Source organism: Macrobrachium nipponense, chromosome 12 (assembly GCF_015104395.2).
Source record: "Macrobrachium nipponense isolate FS-2020 chromosome 12, ASM1510439v2, whole genome shotgun sequence".
NCBI lineage: Eukaryota > Metazoa > Arthropoda > Malacostraca > Decapoda > Palaemonidae > Macrobrachium > Macrobrachium nipponense.
This window is the reverse complement of record NC_087205.1, coordinates 105727537-105749868: the sequence shown is the minus strand read 5'-3', so window position 1 is coordinate 105749868 and position 22332 is coordinate 105727537. Positions and strand designations below refer to the sequence as shown.

At 42.7% G+C, this 22332-nt stretch overlaps 1 protein-coding gene across 1 annotated transcript in view; it reads left to right on the top strand.

Annotated features, from left to right (window-relative positions):
• The window catches only part of LOC135224912 (ATPase family AAA domain-containing protein 2-like), a 262177-nt gene that overhangs the window by 215180 nt on the left and 24665 nt on the right, over positions 1–22332 (top strand). The window contains exons 18-20 of the mRNA XM_064264237.1: positions 14217–14413; positions 16463–16647; positions 17599–17677. Coding sequence (XP_064120307.1) covers positions 14217–14413; positions 16463–16647; positions 17599–17677 — 461 coding nt within the window. The remainder of the gene's footprint in view (positions 1–14216; positions 14414–16462; positions 16648–17598; positions 17678–22332) is intronic.

Sequence of the window (22332 nt, the reverse complement as noted above, 5' to 3'; positions counted from 1 at the left end):
TGGTTCATTGCCTGTTTTGTTTCTCTTAATGTGTGTGTGTGTGTTTTTATCTGGTATTATGGCTTCTTCTTCCTTGTACAGAATGCCGGGCATGGCCTAAGGAGCAGTGGCGGAAGTTTTATGGTAAGAGGGATCATCGTTGAGTCTCCACTCTTCCTACTTGGGAGGGCTTTGCTCCTTTTCCCGATGTTTCGTCTTCCACAGTAGTCAACCCCCATAGTAGCGTTGTCCCTGCATCTCCTTTCTTTTCTTCCATTGATTCGTCGATTTAAGTATCGGGAGGTCGCCAAGGTATTTTTTGTAGTATAGCCCCCTCTTCCTCGGGAGCTTTTTCGCTTCCTGAGAAGGGTGAGGTTTTTTCATCATTCTCTTCTCTTCCAGAGTTGGAGGCGTCCAAAATGGCGGTGATTTGGAAGACACTTGGGCTAGAGGGTACCCAGTCCTTTGGGGTGTTGCTAGCGCATTTTGTGGAGGCTCGCACCCCCCCCTCTCCCGGTCTAGCCAGGCCATCCCCCCCTCCCCCCGGTCTCGTTTCCGCGGGTAGGGGCAGTCGGCCATCTTGTATTGCTCCACCAGTGTCTGCCGCCGCTTTGTATCAGAGTGACGGTGCGGCGTCAGCCCCGTTGATGACGTCACAGGGTCCGTCTTTGTATATTCCTCCGCCATTGGCGTCTCTTTCAGCCCTGATGTCACTCTCATCGATGACGTACCTTCCAGTCGCCACTTCCGATCCGCCTCGCTTAGCCGCGACGTCATCACTGCCGCCCAGTTCGCATTAACTCCCTTTCTTGTCTTCGGAGCCTTCTCTGGCACATCAGTCCGAGGTCATATGCCAGGCAGTGCTTCAGAGGGTGGACTCTGTATTAGATGTGAAGTTGGCTGCCTTATCGGTTGGGAGGAGTGGTAGGAAACGCGTTGCTTTGTCCCCGCCTTCCAAGAAGAGAGCATAAGAAGCTAGTGCTCGTCTTCCTCTCCCTCTTCCCCCTTTACACCTCGTCGGCGTATTAAGCATTGGAAGGCTAAGGACTGCCCATCCTTCGCCGTCGAGGGAGGAACAATGCGGAGGTGTTCCCGAGAGTGCTGTGGTTTCGGGCAGTTTTAGTGGTTTGTGTTCTGCAGGGGTTGCTTCGTCGATGAATCTTGAACGTGCAAAAAAACCCCGCCCCCGCCCTTGCACGTCGCGAGCGTGTTGCAACCTCCCCTCCCCATGCACATGATATTAGTGCTCCTTCTTCTCCAAGCCCTATTCATCACCGTAAAGATCTGAAGGCTGTCAAGAGGTCGAAGGTAGTTAGCACGGAGTTGGTGCAGCCAATGTGTTTGCCTGCCTCTCTAACTGGTGCTTCCAAGGCGTCGACTATAAGGGATTCTGCGTCAATCTCGAGTGCTTGAGGTCCCCCCTCCCCCCCATCTCACGTACGTACGGCCGCCACCCCCGTGACCATTTATAGACGTCTGGAGTCACTGTTGAGGTAAGTGATCTGCCTAGTGTTACAGTGGGTCCGTCTCTTAGGCTGACGCTTGGACCCAACCTAGATAGGTTAGTAGGGGTTTCGGACTGTTTGGCTGTTGACCCTCCTGTGAATTTTGGTGAAGAAGGTGCATTAGAAGAGCCTACACATCCTTCTCGTCGTTGGTCGCCGGTGCCAGAGCAGGAGGAGGGGGACACGCAGGAGTTTCTGTCTTCCTTTTCGGAAGTTTTTGATTTCATTCGTGGGGTCGACAATTTAGAAAGTAGGACTCAGGCTCGGTCGTCTTACACTCCTTGCTTGGAAGCCTTGGTGGGAGCTACTCAGGACCCCAAATCATCTCATTAGCTGCCGTTGTCGGGGAACGTTCAGTCACTTGCAGAAGGTTAACGTCTCTGTTTCTGACCGGGATGGTTCACTTCGCTCTAGAGGCTCTAACAAACTGCTACCCCCACCTCTCACAAGACAGGAAGTACTATGCTACGAGCTCTGCGTTTTTGTTGTCACGCCACCTTAACCCAGACATCATTCGCCTAAAGCTGGGTTTGATTTTGGAACAGGTGAGGTCAGTGGCCCCATCCTTGTCTCCGCAAGATGCCTTAGCTTTGGAATCTATGGCGGCCTCCATGTTGCATACTGTTTCTTGGCTGGACCTCTGGTCTGTGGTGATTGCCAAGATAGCTTCTGACAGGTCCCCTGAAGGGTTGGTGAGTGCCGCCTCCCTTGCCAGTCTATTGCACTCCTGGGGCAAGGCGTTTTCTTATTTGGCTAACCTCAGTGCCAATTTATGGGCTAATCTTCTGGTTAGGACGAACGCGGCTTTGTCTAGGATGGAGAGGTCGCTCGACACTGAGTCTTTGCTGGATTTGAGGAACAGTGATCTGTTGGAGTCACAGTTCTTGTTTCCACGGACAGAACTCGAAAATGTGATAGGCCGACGCCCGGCTGACACCAAGGACCGACTGGTGCACCAAGCCGTGTCTTAAATCAGAGTCCCGCCCTTGGAGACGTCCAGCCCCTCCTCCTCCCCCGGTCCAACAGGAGTTGAGGAGATCGTCGCCTGGTAGGCCATCGAGGACCTCTAGTTTGGCAGGGCCTTCCAGTTCGACACAGCCCAAGTCTCAAGATCAACGCCCCTTTTGCTATCGTTCCTTTAAACCAAGAAGAGGCCCCAGGGGCAGAGGTCAAGTGGGCCGTCGGTAGGTTGGGCGTCTCTCCCTCTCCTGCGCCACAGGTGGGGGGGAGTGTCTGGCTGGCCATTGGGCCAAGTGGCAGAGTTATGGGGCGGAGAAGTGGGTGGTAAATGTCCTTCGGGTGGGATACCTGTTGCCATTCGACTTCTCTCCTCCTCTGGTGGACAAGCCGCAGCTCAGGAAGACTTATCCCCAGATTCTCTGAAGTTCTTGGCTCTTCGGGAGGAAGTGCAGAAAAGGTTGGACAAGGAGGAAGTGCAGAAAAGGTTGGACAAGGATGCGATAGGGGAAGTAATGCGTCTGTCCCCGGGGTTTTACAGTCACATCTTGGTGGCCAAGGCGTTGGGATGATGGAGGCCTGTGATCAACTTATCCACCTTGAATCGCTTCATCAGGAAGACACAGTTCAAGATGGATACCCCGCACTCGGTGTTGGCAGCCGTGAGGGAAGGCGACTTCATGCAGTCGATAGACTTGAGGGACGCATACTTCCAAATCCCTGTTCATCCCACATCCAGGAAGTTCCTTCGCTTCTCTCTGGCGGACAAGAACTTAGAGTTCAAAGTCTTGTGCTTCGGGCTGACGACAGCCCCTCAAGTGTCAAAGTCGCATCAGTGGCAGGTTCTTCTGGGAGTGTTATCTTCTCTGGAGAAGCTGGTCCCTCATGGGCGTCTTCGGTCTCTGCAATGGAGACTGGGGGAATTCTGGTCTCTGGCGGGGGACTCTCTCCTGTTTATGGTCCCACTGTCTTTGGAAGTGAGAGAAGACCTTCATTGGGGGTTGGACGACCAGAATCTTTTGAAGGGCGTCCCTCTGCGTTCTCTCCCTCCGGACTTCCTTCTGTTCTCGGATGCCTCCCTCGCATGTTGGGGCGCAAACCTAGGCGGCCTCATTGCTTCAGGCGTTTGGGGTTTGGAGGACAAGCAGCAGCATATCAATGTCTTGTAGTTGAAGGCGGCTTTCCTGGGTCTGAAGGAGTTTCGGGGGATGGTAGAGGGTCACTGTCGTTCTCATGTCGGACAACACCATGGTGGTAGCGTACGTGAACAAACAGGGAGGCCTGGTTTCTCAGCAACTTCATGCCTTGACCGTCGAGCTTCACCAGTGGGCAATCAGCAATTCGGTTGAGCTCTCAGCCAGTTATACTCCAGGGAAACGGAATGTGGTCGCAGACAAACACAGTCGCCGGGATCAGATCCTAGGCACAGAGTGGTCCCTTCATCAAGTGGTGGCAGACAAAAGCTTTTCCAGATTTGGGGGAGACCCATGCTGGAACTTTTCGCGATACGCTACAACAGGAAGCTGGAGGTGTTCTGTTCAGTTGTTCCAGATCCCTTAGCATTGGCAGAAGACACATTCCAACATCCTTGGGACAACCTGGAGGTGTATGCCTTCCCTCCATTTTGTTTGGTCCGTCAGGTTCTGAACAGGCTGATGAGTTCAGTGTCTCAGAATGACTTTGGTAGCCCCTCTGTGGCCTTATGAGGAATGGTTTCCAGATCTGCTGTCGTCGTTGTCGGGGATTCCGAGGGAGATTCCCCCTTGGCGGCATCTCCTGTGCCAGCCCCATGCAGAAAGGTTCCACCAGTCAGTAGAATCCCTGTCTCTTCACGGTTGGAGGCTATCAACTATCTCCTCCTCTGAGAGAGAGGCTTTTCTCAGAAATCAGCTGGGCACATGTCCAGCAGTCTTAGGAGGTCAACCTCCGCAGTTTACCAAGGCAAATGGGCGATCTACTTAGTGATTGGTGTTGTAAACAGGGTTTTTTTATACATTCAACTTCCCTGTCAAGATATATACTTAGCTATAGACTTCCTTCGTCTCCGACAGAATTTCAAATTTCGCGGCACACGCTACAGGTAGGTCAGGTGATCTACCGCCCTGCCTGGGTGGCAGGACTAGGAACCATCCCCGTTTTCTAATCAGAATTCTTCTGTCGCCCGGACCATCAACATTGTTTTTGTTGGTTTTCCTCCTCGATTGGTTTTTTCTTTTTTCACCGGCAATTGATCTCTTGACCGACTTTTGGTGACGTATCTGGATTGTTGGATTGGCATACGCTTTGTGGACTGTTTTGTGGACTTGATTTTGGAATTTTCTTTAATAATGTCTGACTCTGGTATGGTTGTGAGACGTTGTGTGAATGTAGGCTGTAAGGTGAGGTTGCCGAAAGCTTCGGTAGACCCTCACATGGTATGCAAGAGGTGCAGGGAGTATGAATGTTCTTTTACTAATACTTGTAAGGAATGTGAGAACTTGAGTGAGAACGAATGGAAGAATCTAACTAATTATTTAAAAAAGTTAGAAAGAGAGAGTGAGGAAGGCTTCTCATAGAAGTTTAAGTAGTTCTAGATCTGAACTAATTCCAAGCTTGGGATCTTCCCCAAGGGTAAGTATTGCTACTTCTCCTTCCATTGCAGCCCCTTCTCTATTGCAGAAACCTGTAGATCCAGCAAAAGAACTTGCGGATCTAAAAGCAGCCTTCAAGTTGATGGAAAACAAAATGGCTGCCATACAAGGTAAGGCTAGTGATTTTTCAGTGGACAGTGATATGAGTGTCCCCAGTGTAGTGGAGGGGGCATCTGGTCGGCTCAGCAACGCTCCTAGGTCTAGACCTCTTCCAAGCTCACATGCCCAGAGGAGAAGGAATGTCGAAAGCCGAAAGGAGGTTGTGGAGAATCCCCACCGATCAGGTGTCCCTTCGGCGGTTTCTGTGACACCCCAGACTGCCAAGGACCGCTATTGTAAAAGCGTCCTACGTGAGTGTTTCTCGTCGTCGGGATCTTCATCACCGAGACGTGATTGGAGAGATCAGATCGATCTCGGCCTCTCAAGAGGAGTTGGAAGGCTCCGAATATTGACTCGAGCCCTGAAAACTTCCCTGAGGAGTCTCCATCGGGAGTGAAGAAGGCAAGAAGAGCCATTCTTTCAACTAGAGTGAGAAGGAGGCAGGAGGTGGAGGCTATGGACTCCTCCCCTCCTCCTTCCCCTCCTCCCGAAGAGGATAAAGAGGAGGCTACAAAGAGGTTCATGATGGCGATGCAGGAACAGATTTCGTCGTTTGAGGAGTCCTGTCAAAGGGAGCCTCCTAGAAGGAAAGACACTTCCCTTCCTTTAAATTAAGAAGATCCTCCAGACTCATGGAGGTATCTGCCTCCAGGATCGATACTCCTACTCGAGGTGATGGTTTCCCGGTACGAACCTGGATGAAACGATCAGACGTCTGGCACCAGCCAGGAGTGAGAAGTCACCCAGGAGGCAGGAGCCAGGAGTGAGGAGTCAACCAGGAGGCAGGAGTGTAGAGGCATACAGGCAAGAGGCAGGAGCCAGGAGCAAGAGCCAGGAGGCAAGAGGCAGGAGCCAGGAGGCAGGAGTCAGGAGGCAAGAGTCAAGAGCCAGGAGGCAAGAGTCGGGGACTCGTTCCTGGAGGTTATGACTCTTCTCCAAATAGGAGCTCCTCTCCTTCAGAACATAGGGAGGTCTTGGAAGGACTCTCCCTCCAAACGTGAACTTTCTCCTTCGTCTGATCGAGGGTTAGACGATTGTCTGATGACGAACCTCCTGCTAATGAGTGACTTTCTAGTTATAAAGTCTAGCCTCATTACTACTTCAAGAGTTTGGAGATTCTCTTAGTCCGGCGGCTCCTCCTTCTCCTCGTTCGCTCTTTTCGAGCTCAGCTACGGCAAAATCGTCGGCCTTTTTAAAAATGAAGCCTGCGATATCTATGAAGAAGGCACTCCATTCTTTAGATTCTTGGATGGACAAGAAGGAGGAGTTAGGAAGACGGTATTCTGCATGCCCCTCCTTCCAGATTGCACGGGGAAAGAGAGGTATTTGGTATGGGACAGGAGAGACTATGGGTCCTTTCCTCTACCTGCCCTCTGCAGTATGCCGACTTTTCCAATTTAGTGGAGGCCTCTAGAACGTCACTCCTTAGGCTCGGTCAGAGCGACGTGGAGCACTTCAGAGTTGAACCACTTTCTAAAGGGACTTTTTGTCACTTTTAGAGGTGTTCAATTTTCTGGATTGGTCACTCGGAGTTCTGGCCAACAAATCTAAGGATCCGGAGTTTCTGAAAAACCCAGAAATTCTCCATAGCGTCCTGTCCTGCATGGACAAGGCAGTACAGGACGGTTCGGTGAAGTGGCTTCCCTTTTGGTGCTGGTCTCCTGAAAAAGAGATCAGTTTATGGATCCCTATTATCGAAAGGGGTTTCTCCGAGCCAGAGGACTGCCTTACTGTTCGCCCCTCTATCAGATCATCTGTTTCCTTCTCAGTTAGTGAAGGATATATCTCGCTCGCTAACTGAGAATGGCGACACAATACCACCTACTAACGCAAACGTCCAAGAAAGGACGACCCTGTAGTGTCGACGGTTTAAGAAGGAATCTCGTCCTCCTCAGCAGCCCTTTCGTGGAGGTGCAGCGGCTCGTCCCCCTTGCCAGAAGAGCTCTGAAAAGAGAGGAGGTCTTCAGGTTTTTTATTTGGCCCTTCAAGAAATCAAAGTGACTTGTTGCTCCTCCAAGCACCAGTTGGGCGCCAGACTCCTGAACTTTGCAGGAGTATGGGCAAAAAGGGGGGAGCCGACCCTTGGTCAGTGTCGGTCCTGAAGAAGGGATATGTAATCCCCTTCGACGACAGCCCGCCCCTAACATCTACGCCTCGGGAACTGTCAGCGAGGTACAGAGACCCGTTAATGAGAAAGACTCTCCTTCAAATGGTGGAGCAAATGTGGGAAAAAGAGGCCATCGAACTTGTGCAGGATCCACACTCCCCGGGATTTTACAATCGCCTTTTTCTAGTACCAAAGGCATCGGGGGGTGGAGGCCAGTTCTGGACGTAAGGCGCTCTGAATCGCTTCGTACAGAAAAAGAAGTTTCGCATGAGGAAAACGTCCGCCTCTGTAATGTCGCTCTTCGTCCAGGAGATTGGATGGTCTCTCTGGACCTGCAAGACGCATATTTCCACGTTCCCATTCACCATTTGTCAAAGAAATATCTTCGCTTTGTAATAGGAGACAAGATCTTTCAGTTCCAGGGCTGTGTGCTTCGTCTGTCTACAGCCCCACAAGTATTCACCAACCTGATGGCGAATGTAGCAAGATGGCTTCACCTAGAGGGGATAAACATCTCCCTACTTGGACGACTGGCTGATCAGGGCCAAGTCGAAGATTCAGTGCTTGGAGGACTTAGAAGTAACAAGGAACATGATAGATTCGCTAGGGTTGCTCGTCAACCTCGAGAAGTCACAAATGATCCCCAGCCAGAACTTGGTCTATCTGGGATTCAGATGGATTCTCGGGGTTTTCGGTATATCTTCGCGAGAAAGAATCGCTCGAGGTTTGTCGAGAATCTCGAGCTTCTTAGATAGAAAGAAACAGCTCAGCGAGGGATTACCTGAGCCTTTTAGGGACCCTGTCCTCATTGGAAAAGTTCTTCTCGCTAGGGAGACTTCACCTTCGCCCTCTTCAGTTTTTCCTCAAAGAGGTGTGGAGTTGGAAGACGGGTCAACTCTCGGACATCTTCCAACTTCCACAAGATGTAAAAGATCATCGAAGTGGTGGATCCCTCCACTTCAAAAGAACGAAGGCGTATCGCTTGCTCTGCAGAACCCAGACCAAAAGTGTTATTTACCGACGCTTCGGAGTCGGGATGGGGAGCGACGCTAGAGCAAGGGAGGTGTCAGGCACCTGGACAAAGGAACAGGTGTCCTGGCACATCAATTGCAAGGAACTTGTGGCCATACACCTAGCCTTAAAGTTCTTCGAAGAGATAGTCAGAGACGGGGTGATACAGATAAACTCGGACAACACCACGGCTCTGGCTTACATACGCAAGCAAGGAGGCACGCACTCTTTCTCCCTCTATCAGTTGACAAGAAACCTGTTAACCAAACCTGGACGGAAAGAAAGAGGCATATCTCTCCTCACAAGGTTTGTTCAAGGGATCAAGAATGTGAGAGCGGACAGACTGAGCAGGAGAAATCAGGTCCTTCCCACAGAATGGAACTCTACACGAAGAAGTGGTTCGAAGTCTTTGTCCCTGTGTGGGGGAGACCTCACATAGACCTGTTTGCGACGTTCCTCTCCAAAAGAATAGAGATCTTTTGCTCTCTAGTGGAAGATCCGAGAGCCTTCGCAATAGACGCGTTTCTCATGGATTGGTCGGGTGTGGACGCATACGCCTTTCCCCCCTGTTGTTAAATCCTGTGGGGGGAAGTGCTCAGGAAGTTTCGTAGCTTCGAAGAGCACGAAGTTGACACTCATAGCCCCATTTTGGCCAGCCCAGGAATGGTTCACCGAGGTACTGGAGTGGATAGTGGACTTCCCAGATCGCTTCCAAACAGACACGATCTACTCAGACAACCCCACTTCGAGAGGTTTCATTCACAACCTCCCAGTTCTCGCTCTGACTGCCTTTCGACTATCGAAAGACTTGTCAGAGCGAGAGGCTTTTCTCGCAAGGCTGCGGTCTCTATCGCTAGAGCCCGCAGAGCTTCGACGAGAAGAGTATACCAGTCAAATGTGGGAAGTCTTTAGGAGGTGGTGTAAGGGTCAGAAGCTGTCCTCCTCCAGTACCTCTATAGTGAATATTGCCGATTTCCTCCTCTTTCTGAGAGAGGAATCACACCTATCTGTCTCGACAATAAAAGGATACAGAAGCATGCTGTCTTCAGTATTCAGGAATCGAGGCCTGGACATTGCTAACGACAAAGATCTACACGATCTAATTAGATCTTTGAGACTTCGAAAGCAGCTACTCCTAGAACACCTAGTTGGAATCTAGACTGGTCCTGAAATTCCTTTCATCGGATAAATTCGAGCCTTTACATCTGGCGTCCTTCCGCGACGTCACTAGGAAATGCTTGTTCCTGGTGGCTCTCGCTACAGCCAAGAGGACGAGCGAATTACACGCTCTGGATTCCACGGTGGGGTTCAAAGGAGATGCTGCCATCTGTTCTTTCCAGACAATGTTTCTGGCAAAGAACGAAAACCCGTCAAAACCTTGGCCCAGAAGTTTTGAGGTAAAAGGCCTATCTAACCTGGTAGGCAGAGAGATAGAGAGATCTCTCTGTCCAGTGAGAGCTCTTAAATACTATTTAGAGAGGAAGAGACAGATGGGAGCTTGTCAACAAGGTCTTTGGTGTGCGGTGAAGAACCCCAAAAGACTCATGTCCAAGAACGCCTGGGCTTTCTTTGTGAGAAGCGTTATTACGGACGCTCACAAAGAAATTGAACTCGGAGGAATCCTTCGGTCTTCTAAAGGTCAAGACTCATGAGTGAGGGCAGTAGCAACGTCCTTGGCGTTCCAAAAGAATATGTCTCTAAAGAATATCATTGAGACTACATGGAGGTGCAATTCAGTGTTTTGCATCTCATTATCTGAAGGATGTGAGAGTGACCTATGAGAAGTGCTTCTCGCTAGGTCCTTTTGTATCAGCAGATACAGTACTGGGTCTTGGAGCAAAGACTGATCCTTAATTTTGTGTTTTTATCGTACATAAACCCTCTTGTCAGATATGTGCTTGGTTTTCTATTGGCAAGCTCACTACTGTCGCACGGGAGCAGAGTGTCATTGCTGGTAGGGGATCAAGGGTATGTATGACTAGTAGGGGAGTACAAAATTTTTTTTTATGTAATGAAGTGTAATATGTTTCGAGTTTTTGGTTTTTTGTAGGAGTTCGGGGATAACTCCTTACAATCTTAGAACTAACATGGAATTGTTGGGATCAGGTGATCGGGATCGGTTTTTGTGCTCCTTGAACAAGGTGTATTGTCATGTTAGTGGAATAGCACCCAATGACAAAGGCCTTTAGGCTCTGCCGAGTAAGTGGATAAGACCCCATTGGCAGACCCACAAGAACTCTTAGCCATAGATCAATATCTCGCTGAGGCTCTTGAGGCTAAGCAGACTCCAAGGCAGTAGCCGCGAAGTCTTCAGCCTAATAAGGTAGGAACCAAGGTTTATTAATACCTACAACATATGTTGTTTACCTGTCTATTTCAGTTGTTAGCTGTCTCTTACCCACCACCAATGGGTGCTAATCAGCTAAGTTATATATCTGACAGGGAAGTTGAATGTATAAAAATGATATTGTCATGTTACAATAAAGTTTTATACATACTTACCTGACAGATATATACGATTAATGGCCCACCCACCCAGCCTCCCCGCAGGAGACAGGTGGAAGAGAAGAATTCTGATTAGAAAACGGGGATGGTTCCTAGTCCTGCCACCCAGGGCAGGGCGGTAGATCACCTGACCTACCTGTAGCGTGTGCCGTGAAATTTGGAAATTCTGTCGGAGACGACGGAGTCTATAGCTAAGTATACTATCTGTCCAGGTAAGTATGTATAAAACTTTATTGTAACATGACAATATCATTTTCTCCACTCGCGACCTCTATTCAGCAAATAGCAGACTTTTTAACCTTCCTCAGAGACGAGAAAAGTTTGTCCGTTTCATCTATTAGAGGTTACAGGGCGTCACCGAGTTTGGTGTTTCGCCTGAAGGGTATCGACATCTCCTCTTCCTGGGAACTTTCCCTGCTAGTTAGGGATTTGAGCAGTCGAGTTCTCCTAGAGAGCTCAAGCATCCAACGTGGTATGTTTCCTTGGTGCTTAAGAGCTTGACTAAGAGTCCAAATGAACCTTTGCGTCGCTCATCTGACAGGAACCTGACGCTCAAGACAGTTTTCCTTTTGGCTTTGGCATCTTCCAAAAAGGGTAGGAGAGCTCCATGGTCTGAGTTATGAGGTGAAGCACACCAGGGGTTGGAAGTCAGTGTCCTTCGAATTTGTCCCGGAATTCGTGGCCGAGACCCAATATCCCTCTGTGCATGATGACAGGTTCACTTCGTTTTCCATTCCATCACTGACTGACTTTGTGGGTGATGATGCTCAAGAGCTTTTGTTGTGCCCTGTCCGGGCCCTGCGTTGCTATCTTAAAAGGACTCGGCACCTTAGACCGGGCTGCCGCAGACTTTTTGTTAGTACAGGCCATACAAAGAAAGAGGTGTCTAAGAATACTACTATCTCTTTTTGGATATGGGAAGCCATCAGACAGGCATACTTGACTCTTGATTCCATCGCCACGTCTGTGCAGGCTAGAGCACATGACATTAGGGGTATTGGTCCCTCCCTGGCTTTCAAAAAGAACTTGGCTGTACATAGAGTGCGGAGTGCTGGTACTTGGTTACGCCAGTCCACCTTCACATCCTTCTATCTTAAGGATGTTGCCCACAGATCTATGGACACGTTTTCCCTGGGTCCTGTGGTGGCTGCCCAACAGGTGTAACTCATAGTTGCCCTTAACAGGGCACCTTTGTATCTTGCCTAAGATGATTGTGTGGATGAGAGAATGAGTGAGTTGGCTGATCTCCTCCTTCCTTCGGGCGGTTTAAGGAGTTGACACGTCATTTGCTGGACTGGTCTGATACAGGTGAGTGGGGTAGTCATACTGGTAGTGTGGTCATGCAATATACAATATCTTACTCACTATTTAGTAGCATAGGCTCCTCTCCTGGGCAAGGAGGAGTTGGGAGTACTTGGTTTGTTATTGGATATTCAAAGTTTCTCTTTGGTTCCCTATATAATGGTTATCCCATATATCATTGTACGTCACTCAGGTTCTGAGTGGTTAGATATTAGTGTATCTAGCTTCTCAAGGGGCTTCAGTCCCTCTCCAAGAACTATTTCTTTTGAGAGCTGGACTGGCGGGTAGGCTCCCAGCCGGTCTAGGATGTCTTATACCTCCCTCCAAGTATGAGTCTATCCTATTGTTAAGACCGAGGGTTTGTTCGCATATGAAAAAATGACTAATTTTCTAAGACAATTTGTATTTTTCATAGCTACAAACCTGAGGTCTTAACGTTATACTGCCCACCTCTAGCCGCCCCCCTGTTTGTTAAGTCATCCTGAGTTGGGAAAGACTGGCATAGATGATCGGCGATTGACCACTCTTCACCCGATCTACGCATGCGTTGCCAGATACGTATCACAAGATTCCTTGCTTTCATCTGCTTTTTAACCGGATCCAGCTAGGCGCTAGAAATTATCCTATTATTAAGACCTGAGGTTTGTAGCTATGAAAAATACAAATTGTCTTAGAAAATTTGTCATTTTAAAAATGCTATTTACCTAATATCATTATATTCCTTTAAAATGGTATAGATATGTTGATATTTTAGCTGTTTTGCCTGCTGGTATTGATGTATGTGATTTACTCTAAATTAAATAACTAGGTACCATCAATGAAGTTTACTTTAGAATTGGAAAAAGATAATTGCCTCCCTTTCTTAGATTTTTTTGATACATAGAGAACTATTTCAATGTAAATTCATTATTTATAGGAAACCAACCAACAACTTAACTTATGTCCATTTTTATTCAGGCTAGCATCTTAATATCAAAATATCAACTTTTTCTTTTATGTTTTTACAAGCATTGTTTATTGTCAGTCCCCAATATTTGGATCAAGAAATTGAATACATAAGAAAAATAAGGACAGATTTATTTTATCCTTCACATATATTAGATATTTGCTATAATGAAGCCTGCAACAAGTTTTATAGTGTAAGTAACACAGAGAAAGAAACTTCTAAGAACATTCTCATCTTGCCTTATTTTAACAGTTTTGAAACCATAAAATCACTGTTAAAATTCTTTAAGGTCAACCTCAATTTTTCTGCCCCTACTTTTATGTCGGTCAATCTAGCAAGGGCTTAGAAGTAACAATCAAACAGCATAAAGATACTGTCAAAACTGGGCAAACATCCAATGCAATATTCATTCAAGTGAAAAACAACCACCGGATAAATTGGATTGGCAGTTCAGTAATTGCAAGATCAAAATATGCCTTATTATGAAATCTTGTAGAATCTGACATTTTACTTCTTATTGTAATTTCAATGTCAGTCGTGGCCCGTTTCATTTAGATCCCTGTATATGTAACATGTTTAATAATGACCTCAAAGATACAATCACAGACTTAAATGCAAATTAGTTGCCTTATAGATATTTTCTTTGTATATGTATATTTAGTATATAATTTGTGAATAAGTTTATCTTGCAAAAAAAAAAAAAAAAACTTTTGTTTACCAAAAGTTTGAATGTGGTCAGTTGCCTCCTTGTATAATTCTTTGATTGTTTCGTCCCTGTGTCTGAGCAGTTGGACTTGATGTTTTTGTAAACCTCTGAAATTGTACCTATGTTTTGTTTGGGAAAGTTACTGATTATCCAGGTGTGTTGGATTTTAGGTACTGGTTTCCTTCATAATCCATATCTGTCACTTATGCGACCCTTCCTTGTCCACTCTGTTTCTAATGTATGTCAGTCTGCTAAGTAAACGACGTTAAGTCGAAAGATCTTGCAGCTACTTCGTTTCACTTTCCTTTGTGCCTTCTCCCTTTATTTCTATAATGAACCTGTGTGTGTGTATATATATATATATATATATGGAAATTGTTAAGGGCAAATCGTAGGTGAGAGTTCTTTTTTAACTTTAGTTTTCAGGTTATCGGAGTTGTTTACTTATCATTGTCATTGCGTGTCTTAGGTTTTACATGTTCACGAAGCCTGTTGATGAAGAAGAGGTTCCTGACTACCGTGAAATAATCAAAGAGCCAATGGACTTAGAAACCATGATGACAAAGATTGATAGACATCAGTATGAATGTGCTCAAGAATTTTTGAGTGACATTGACCTCATTAGTAATAATGCGTTGGAATATAATCCAGATCGAAATCCAGAAGGTAATTTTGCTCTCTCTCTCTCTCTCTCTCTCTCTCTCTCTCTCTCTCTCTCTCTCTCTCTCTCTCTCTCTCTCTCTCTCTCTCTCTCTCTCCTAACATTAAGTTTTTGACATGTTTTATTGTGCTTTTGACCATTAAACTTATATGTTCATTGGAAAATGGAGGAAATCAAAGTATATTTTGAAAGAAAATACTTTTATGAAGTGTTATAATTTCTCTCTTAAATACCCATGTAATGCCCTCAAAATGTGCTTAAATATCCTATACAGGCAGTCTATGGTTATTGGGGGCAGGTTTTGTTCTTGGCAGGATGCTGATAAGCAAAAACTGCCATTAATCAAAACTTGGTGATTCATGGTGCAGATATCCGGTTAATGGCACCTCCCTTAGGTATGTTACGGTGCCATTAGCCCTTAATCGCAGAAGCGGTATTTTAAAAATAGTCTCCCGTATGCCGGCGGGGTTCGGGAATGAGGGCCGAAGCGGATTTTTTTATTTTTTTATTTTTAGTTTTTTTTAATCACAGCACGCTTAGTTTTCAAGATTAAAAGTTCATTTTTGGCTCCTGTTTTTGTCATTGCCTAAAGTTTAGTATGCAACCATCAGAAATGAAAAAAAAAATATCATCATATATAAATATTGGGATAAATGACAAGGCGAAAAAAAATTTCCTACATAATTGTATACAAATCGCGCTGTGAGCAAAACGGTTAAAGCTAAGGAGTTAATTCTTTTCGTTGTATTGTACACTAAATTGCGATTATTTTGGTATATAATGCATTGTAAAACAATCAAGGCAACACAGAGAAAATATTATCACAAAATGATGCATGAATTCGTAATGTGCGGACGTAAAAAAAAGCAGTTTTCAAAAATTCACCATAAATCAAAATATTGTGCTAGAGACTTCCCATTTGTTGCAAAATTAAGGTAATTGATTAAATATTACTAGACTAAATGTTGTAGCTTACAGTTGCAGTTTTCGACCATTTTGGTCGAGTTGACCCAAGGACGAATTTTTTCTATATCGTTATTTATATGAAAATATTTCAAAACTGATAAAAGCTACAACCATAGGTTGTTTTTTGTTGTATTCTACATGAAATTGCGCACATTTTCATATATAAAACTTTATATAACGGCTAATTTAAAATGGTGCAAACATTACGACTATCAGACGAAAAAATTTGATTTTTTCGGAAGTTACCGCGAGGACGTAAGGAAAATTTTTTTTTTCATAAATTCACCATAAATCAAAATATTGTGCTAGAGACTTCCAATTTGTTGCAAAATGAAGGTAAATGATTGAATATTACTAGAATATAAGAGTTTTAGCTTACAATTGCGTCTTTTGACCATTTCGGTAGAGTCAAAGTTGACCGAAGGTTGAAATTTTGGCACTTATCATTATTTATATGAATATATTTCAAAACTGATAAAAGCTACAACTATGAGTTGTTTTGTTGTACTCTACATGAAATTGTGCACATTTTCATTTATAATACTCCATGTAACAGCTAATATAAAATGGTGCAAAAATTATGTCAAAGTGACGAAATAATTTCCGAGATGTGTCGCTGATGCTTTTTAGTGCGAGAAGAAACAAATTCGCGCTTGCGTGTCTGGGTAACGATTGTAAACAAAACAACACCTTGATCCATGAGCTCACAGTATCCCCCTAGGGCGTGATTTAAAAGTTTTCGCTTAGTAGGCCTATAACTATTTTTCCGCGAATTAAAAAAAAAAAAAATTTCGTCAACGTACCATACGTTCAATTGGCACCCAACAGACAATTTTTGTCGACGTTTAATACGTCCAATTGGCATTAAAAGGGTTAACCGAGTCCGCCGATAACCGGGGACTGTCTGTATTTATTTTGATTTTGATTAAAAGATTTTTATACATGAATTTTACAACATAATCTAAGCTAGCCATGCACAACACAATACCTTTATCTGTATTTCAAATACAATTTTTATGCGTTAGGAGGTTTTGTTTTAATGGTTAGGTATTTAATAATATTATAAGCACTAAATTTTCTTTTCTTAGATAAGATTATCCGTCATCGGGCATGCACCCTTCGTGATACTGCTTATGCTTACATAAAAGCTGAAATGGACACTGACTTTGAATATAAGTGTCGTGATATAAGGGACAACCGAAAAAAACGTTATACGCACAGAGTGAATCCTGCTGCACCTAATTTCATACACGTCATGGCGCAGCAGACAGTGGTAAGTTTAATAAATATATTTTAATGTAAAATATAAAGTTGAAACAGAACAAATATGTAATAAATGTGAGTTAAACTCCCATCTCTTATCAATGGAAGTTCCTCACAACTAGATATAAGAAACTTGAGAAGCATCTCTTTACCCACCACAGTCTAGAAAATTACCCCATCTTGATGCAAGGGAAATCTATCACTCATTTCCCATTTTGTCTTAGTGTTATGGATTTTTGGTTTTAAATGATTGCAAGGAATAAATGAGATGTCAATAATTAGCTGATACAAGTACTTAGAATATAATAGTGTTATGTACAAAAATGGAAATTAATTTGTTGAGCAAGCAAGGAAATCATGAAATGATACAAGGATTAGTGCATTCCTAATGTGAAGGATTTTGAAAAGACATGAATCACATAGAGTAATAAAGTTTCACAAAACTGTTTCTTACGTTATCTCGGTAGTTTGGATTTTTTTCCTATCCTAATCCTTTGTGATACAAATGTGTAATCTACCCATCTACTACGGGCTGCTCTTGAGCAAGAGCCCGTGCTGGCATAAAGCCAGCTTAAACTTCAACAACATACCCATCTGTTCACATTCTTCGGTCCCAGTATGCTCCAGCTTAAGACTGAACAACACCACAACATGCCTTACAACCCATAAACTCGTACAAGACAGAGGTCTCTACTACCATACCAAACACCAGATCCACATGTCCTCTACTCAGCTCTGTTATTGTTTACCTTTCCACCACACGCTGCCACCATCTTGTCCTCTATGACGTCTCATCCTATGACATCACAACACAAATATATAAAGACATTTTCTAAAATCAAACTCTTTTCATATACAGTGAACATCTACCAAATGTCACCAATACGAAAAATAGAAGTAAAAATAATTTGCTAATTTATGTGAATTATCAATTTTAATCTAGTGTCATTTTGTTTTCCAGGAAAATCCAGAGAACAAGCACAAATCTGGTTGTTCATCAGAGCCTGTGACACCTCATTGCAACACTGCTGAAATTAGAGGTACTGTCTAAATATTCTCTCTCCCTCTTTCTTTCATAGTTGATCTATGTTATTCATGTTTTAATCAATTTAACCAAGGAGCTTCTTAACCCTCAAGCGCTGTGCTAAAAAAGAAAAAAAGGACATGCAGCATCCCAAATATGAAGATAAGCAAATGTACATTGTGTAAGAAAAATTAAAAAAAAAAAATTCTCTATATGCCACAAGAATATGGAAAAGACTGTTTACAACCCTTTGTGGGGCCTCTTTTACAAGATAATTGTATTATGTGAAATTATAATTACAGCTCACACAATGTGAAAAAACAAACTAAAATCGGTAACAAATTCTGAGTATATTTGTTTTAAAATATTTATGTAAATTTACTGAGATAGAAGATGCAGTGTATTTTTTGGATTATAAATATTTTTCTAATATTTCTTTGCACTTTTCTTTGCAAAATTACATTTATAACTGACATACTATCATAGAAGATAAGAACTGAAACCAGCAATCCCCTGGGTATATTTATGAGCAAATAAATAAAGACGTCATGGGATGAAGAGAAACTTATGCCACCTTGAAGTTAAGAACACAACTAGCTCATGAGCTGCCTACTTCATTGATCTGAGGCATTCTTAAAGTTGCCATTAGTGAATTTATGAGCTGATGAAGTAATGGAACCTCTTTTGCACCTATAGTGCGTTTACTTTTTAAAGATCGCTAGGGTGGGGCCAGGTAGAAAAGGCAGAATTGTCATATTTACGGGTATGTAAGTCCCATTAAATGCTTCCCACAGATATAATCCTTATGAGGATTCGCTTTAGACCTTGGGAGTATAGGGAAAGGGTTTGCTTCTTCCCTGTTAACTTTTTTATTTTTTTATTTCCGATTCTACTTAGCTATTCCTTTTTTCTCTTTCTAAATTATATATGCGCTGAGTGGCCTGTTGGCTCCGGTGTTTGGACTTGAAACATAAATTCATGTCAATCGATCTATTATGTCCTGGGAAAAGACAACCTCACATTCCTTCTCTGCATAACATTTTTATCAAAATCATCCAAGTCGGTCACAGGACTCCCTTTCTCTCTTCTTTTTTGAAACCCTGGAGATTCCTCTATATTTCCCGCCTCTTGCTTAACCCTTAAACGCCGAAGCGGTAAAAAAAAATGTCTCCCATGTGCCGGAGGTGTTTCAGAGTGAGCGCGGAAGCGGAAAAAAATATTTTTTTCAAAGAATCACAGCGCTCTTAGTTTTCAAGATTAAGAGTTCATTTTTGGCTCCTTTTTTTTTGTCATTGGCTAAAGATTAGTATGCAACCATCAGAAATGAAAAGAATTATCATACATAAATAATGCGATATATGATAGCGCAAAAACGAAATTTCATATATAATTGTATTCAAATCGCGCTGTGCGCAAAACGGTTAAAGGTAACAAGTTACTTTTTTTTCGTTGTAATGTACACTAAATTGCGATCATTTTGGTATATAACACATTGTAAAACGATAAAAGCAACACAGAGAAAATATTATCACAAAATAATGCATGAATTCGTAACGAGCGGACGTTAACAAATATTTTTAAAAAAAATTCACCATAAATCTAAATATTGTCCTAGAGACTTCCAATTTCTTTCAAAATGAAGGCAAATGATTGAATATTACTAAACTGTAAGAGTGTTAGCTTATAAATGCAGTTTTCGACCATATCTGACTAGTTAAAGTTGACCGAATGTCGAATTTTTTTATATGCAATTATTTCGGAAATAAGAAAAGCTACAACCTTCAAATATTTTTCGTTTTATTCTACATGAAATTGCGCACATTTTCATATACTATAAAACTATGAAATGCCTAATATGAAACGGAGCAAATATTCCGAGAATGGGATGTACGTATTTCGGAGATTTGTGGCGGAGAATCCGTGCGCGGAGGGAAGGAAAGTTTTTTTTTTTTAATTCACCATAAATCTAAATATTGTGCTAGAGACTTCGAATTTATTTCAAGATGAAGATAAATGACTGAATATTACTAGACTGTAAGATTTTTAGCTTACAATTGCGTTTTTTTACCATTTCGGTAGAGTCAAAGTTGACCGAACGTGGTTTTTTTTTCTATTTATCGTGATTTATATGCAAATATCAAAAATGAGAAAAGCTACAACCTTCAATTATTTTTTGTTGTATTCTACATGAAATTATGCACATTTTCATATATAAAACTTTATGTAACGGCTAATTTAAAATGGTGCTAACATTACCACAATCGCACGTATGATTTTTTCGGAAGAGTTACCGCGCGGACGTAAAGAAAATTTTATTTTTTTCATAAATTCACCATAAATCGAAATATTGTGCTAGAGACTTCCAATTTATTGCAAAATGAAGGTAAATGCTTGAATATTACTAGAATATAAGCGTTTTAGCTTACAATTGCGTTTTTCGACCATTTCGGTAGAGTCAAAGTTGACCGAAGGTTGAAAATTTGTCACTTATCATTTTTTATATGAAAATATTTCAAAATTGATAAAAGCTACAACCATGGGTTGTTTTTAATTGTATTGTGCATGAAATTGCGCACATTTTCACATATAAAACTTTATGTAACGGCTAATTTAAAATGGTGCAAACATTACCACAATCGCATGTATGATTTTTTTCGGAAGTTACCGCGCGGACGTAAGGAAAAAGTTTTTTCATAAATTCACCATAAATCGAAATATTGTGCTAGAGACTTCCAATTAGTTGCAAAATTAAGGTAAATGATTGGCTGTTACTGAAATATAAGAGTTTTAGCTTACAATTGCGTTTTTCGACCATTTCAGTAGAGTGAAAGTTGACCGAAGGTTGAAATTTTGGCACTTATTGTTATTTATATGAAAATATCTCAAAATTGATAGAAGCTATAATCATGAGTATTTTTTTTTTTTTGTATTTTACATAAAAATGCGTACATTTTCATATATAATTCTCCATGTAACGGCTAATTTAATATGGTACAAAAATTATGTCAAAGTGACAAAATAATTTCCGAGATGTGTCACAGATACTTTTTAGTGCGGCAAGAAAGAAATTCGCGCTTGCGCGCCTGCGTAACGATTGTAAACAAAACAACACCTTGATCCGTGAACTCCCAGCATCCCCCAGGGCGCGTGATTCAAGAGTTTTCGGCTGGTAGGCCTAAAAGTATTTTTCCGCGAAATTTTAAAAAAACTTTTGTATGTCAACGTAAAATACGTCCAGTCGGCACCCGAGAGACAAAAAATGTCGACGTAAAATACGTCCAGTCGGCGTTTAAGGGTTAAGTCTACGAATAGTCATTTCTAACACTTATGTTGCTTCAGATGTTCTCTGGATAGCCTTCGAAACATCAGTTACAGGACCTTCAAGATGTTTTTATAAAATTAAGTATTTCAGTAAATTATAGGTGGTGGGTGAAGACTTTTACAGGAGTCACTTGGGCTGGGCTGTCCTTACTTTTCACAGTGGGTGATCGAGTGCGAGTATCCTTTAATGATATTGACCATGACCTTTTAAATCCTCTTAAAAACTATAGGTTCCCTGAACTTAGATCTGGCATCGCTGGGGAAAAATTATGCCATATCTTCATTTTCATTAATGAAACAGGTTCTAATGAAGAATATACGAAATAAGATATATTCAAAATATCTAATGGAAACAAAGAATCACATTTCAAGAAATAAAAACTATTTCAATAGACTCCATGAAGCTAATTTGATTACCATAACATGAAAATTAGCAACGTATGATATCTTTACAAGCCACACCACAGCGATCTTAGAAAAGTAAACGCACTATAATTACCCCAAAATGATGGGGGTGTAATATTGATGCTCACCATGAGTGAATCCGTCCACCACCTAAAACCTAAGTATGTTGAATTACTTAATTTGGGATTGTAAGAATGTATACAAAACTTACTAGACAAATCAAGTTTGCTTAACAAAACACAATTAAGCATATGTTGCCTTTATGCAGTGAATTCCTAGCTGCTCCAACTTATATCATTCAAGAAAGAGAGGCCTCTTTGTATACTCAGACATGTGCAGAGTGTTTGATGTCACTCATTTTGCAGTGCAACCCCACAGTGGCCATTGCTTCGTTGATCTTTCAGAATTACTGCATTTGTGCTTTTTCACTATTATGTTGCTATTTTTGTTGCATGTTTCCTTTCTTTTCTTTTTAATTTGTTTTTATTTGGTTTTAGTGTAATTACAGTAAGTTGTTCCTACACGAATACAAACCTTGGGTCTTTACATGTATATAAATACCTTCAATGGAGCCATTCAGTTCTATCAAGGTTGTTAGATAGTTAACTATCGGCAGTAGGGTGGGGAGTCCAAACTTCGTCCAGCCATGCATCCACTTATCTTTTGGCAGTTGTACGAGCATCATGTCTCTTGTTCGTCTCTGCCTTGCCAGCTACTTTTGCAACTTGCTTTCCTTGTGATCCTGGTTTTCTCTATTTTGATTTTTCTTTGTGATAGTTGTGATTAGCCTATGGCTAGTACAGTTGGTAACGTGTTGGCCTCGTAGTGCCTGGGACCAGTGTTTCAAGGGGTGAATAGTGAGTGGCTACCAAAAGGTTGCTGCTATGAGTGACATATTCAGTACAGTGTACCCCCCAAATTTGCCTATTCGCAGTATTTTTCTAT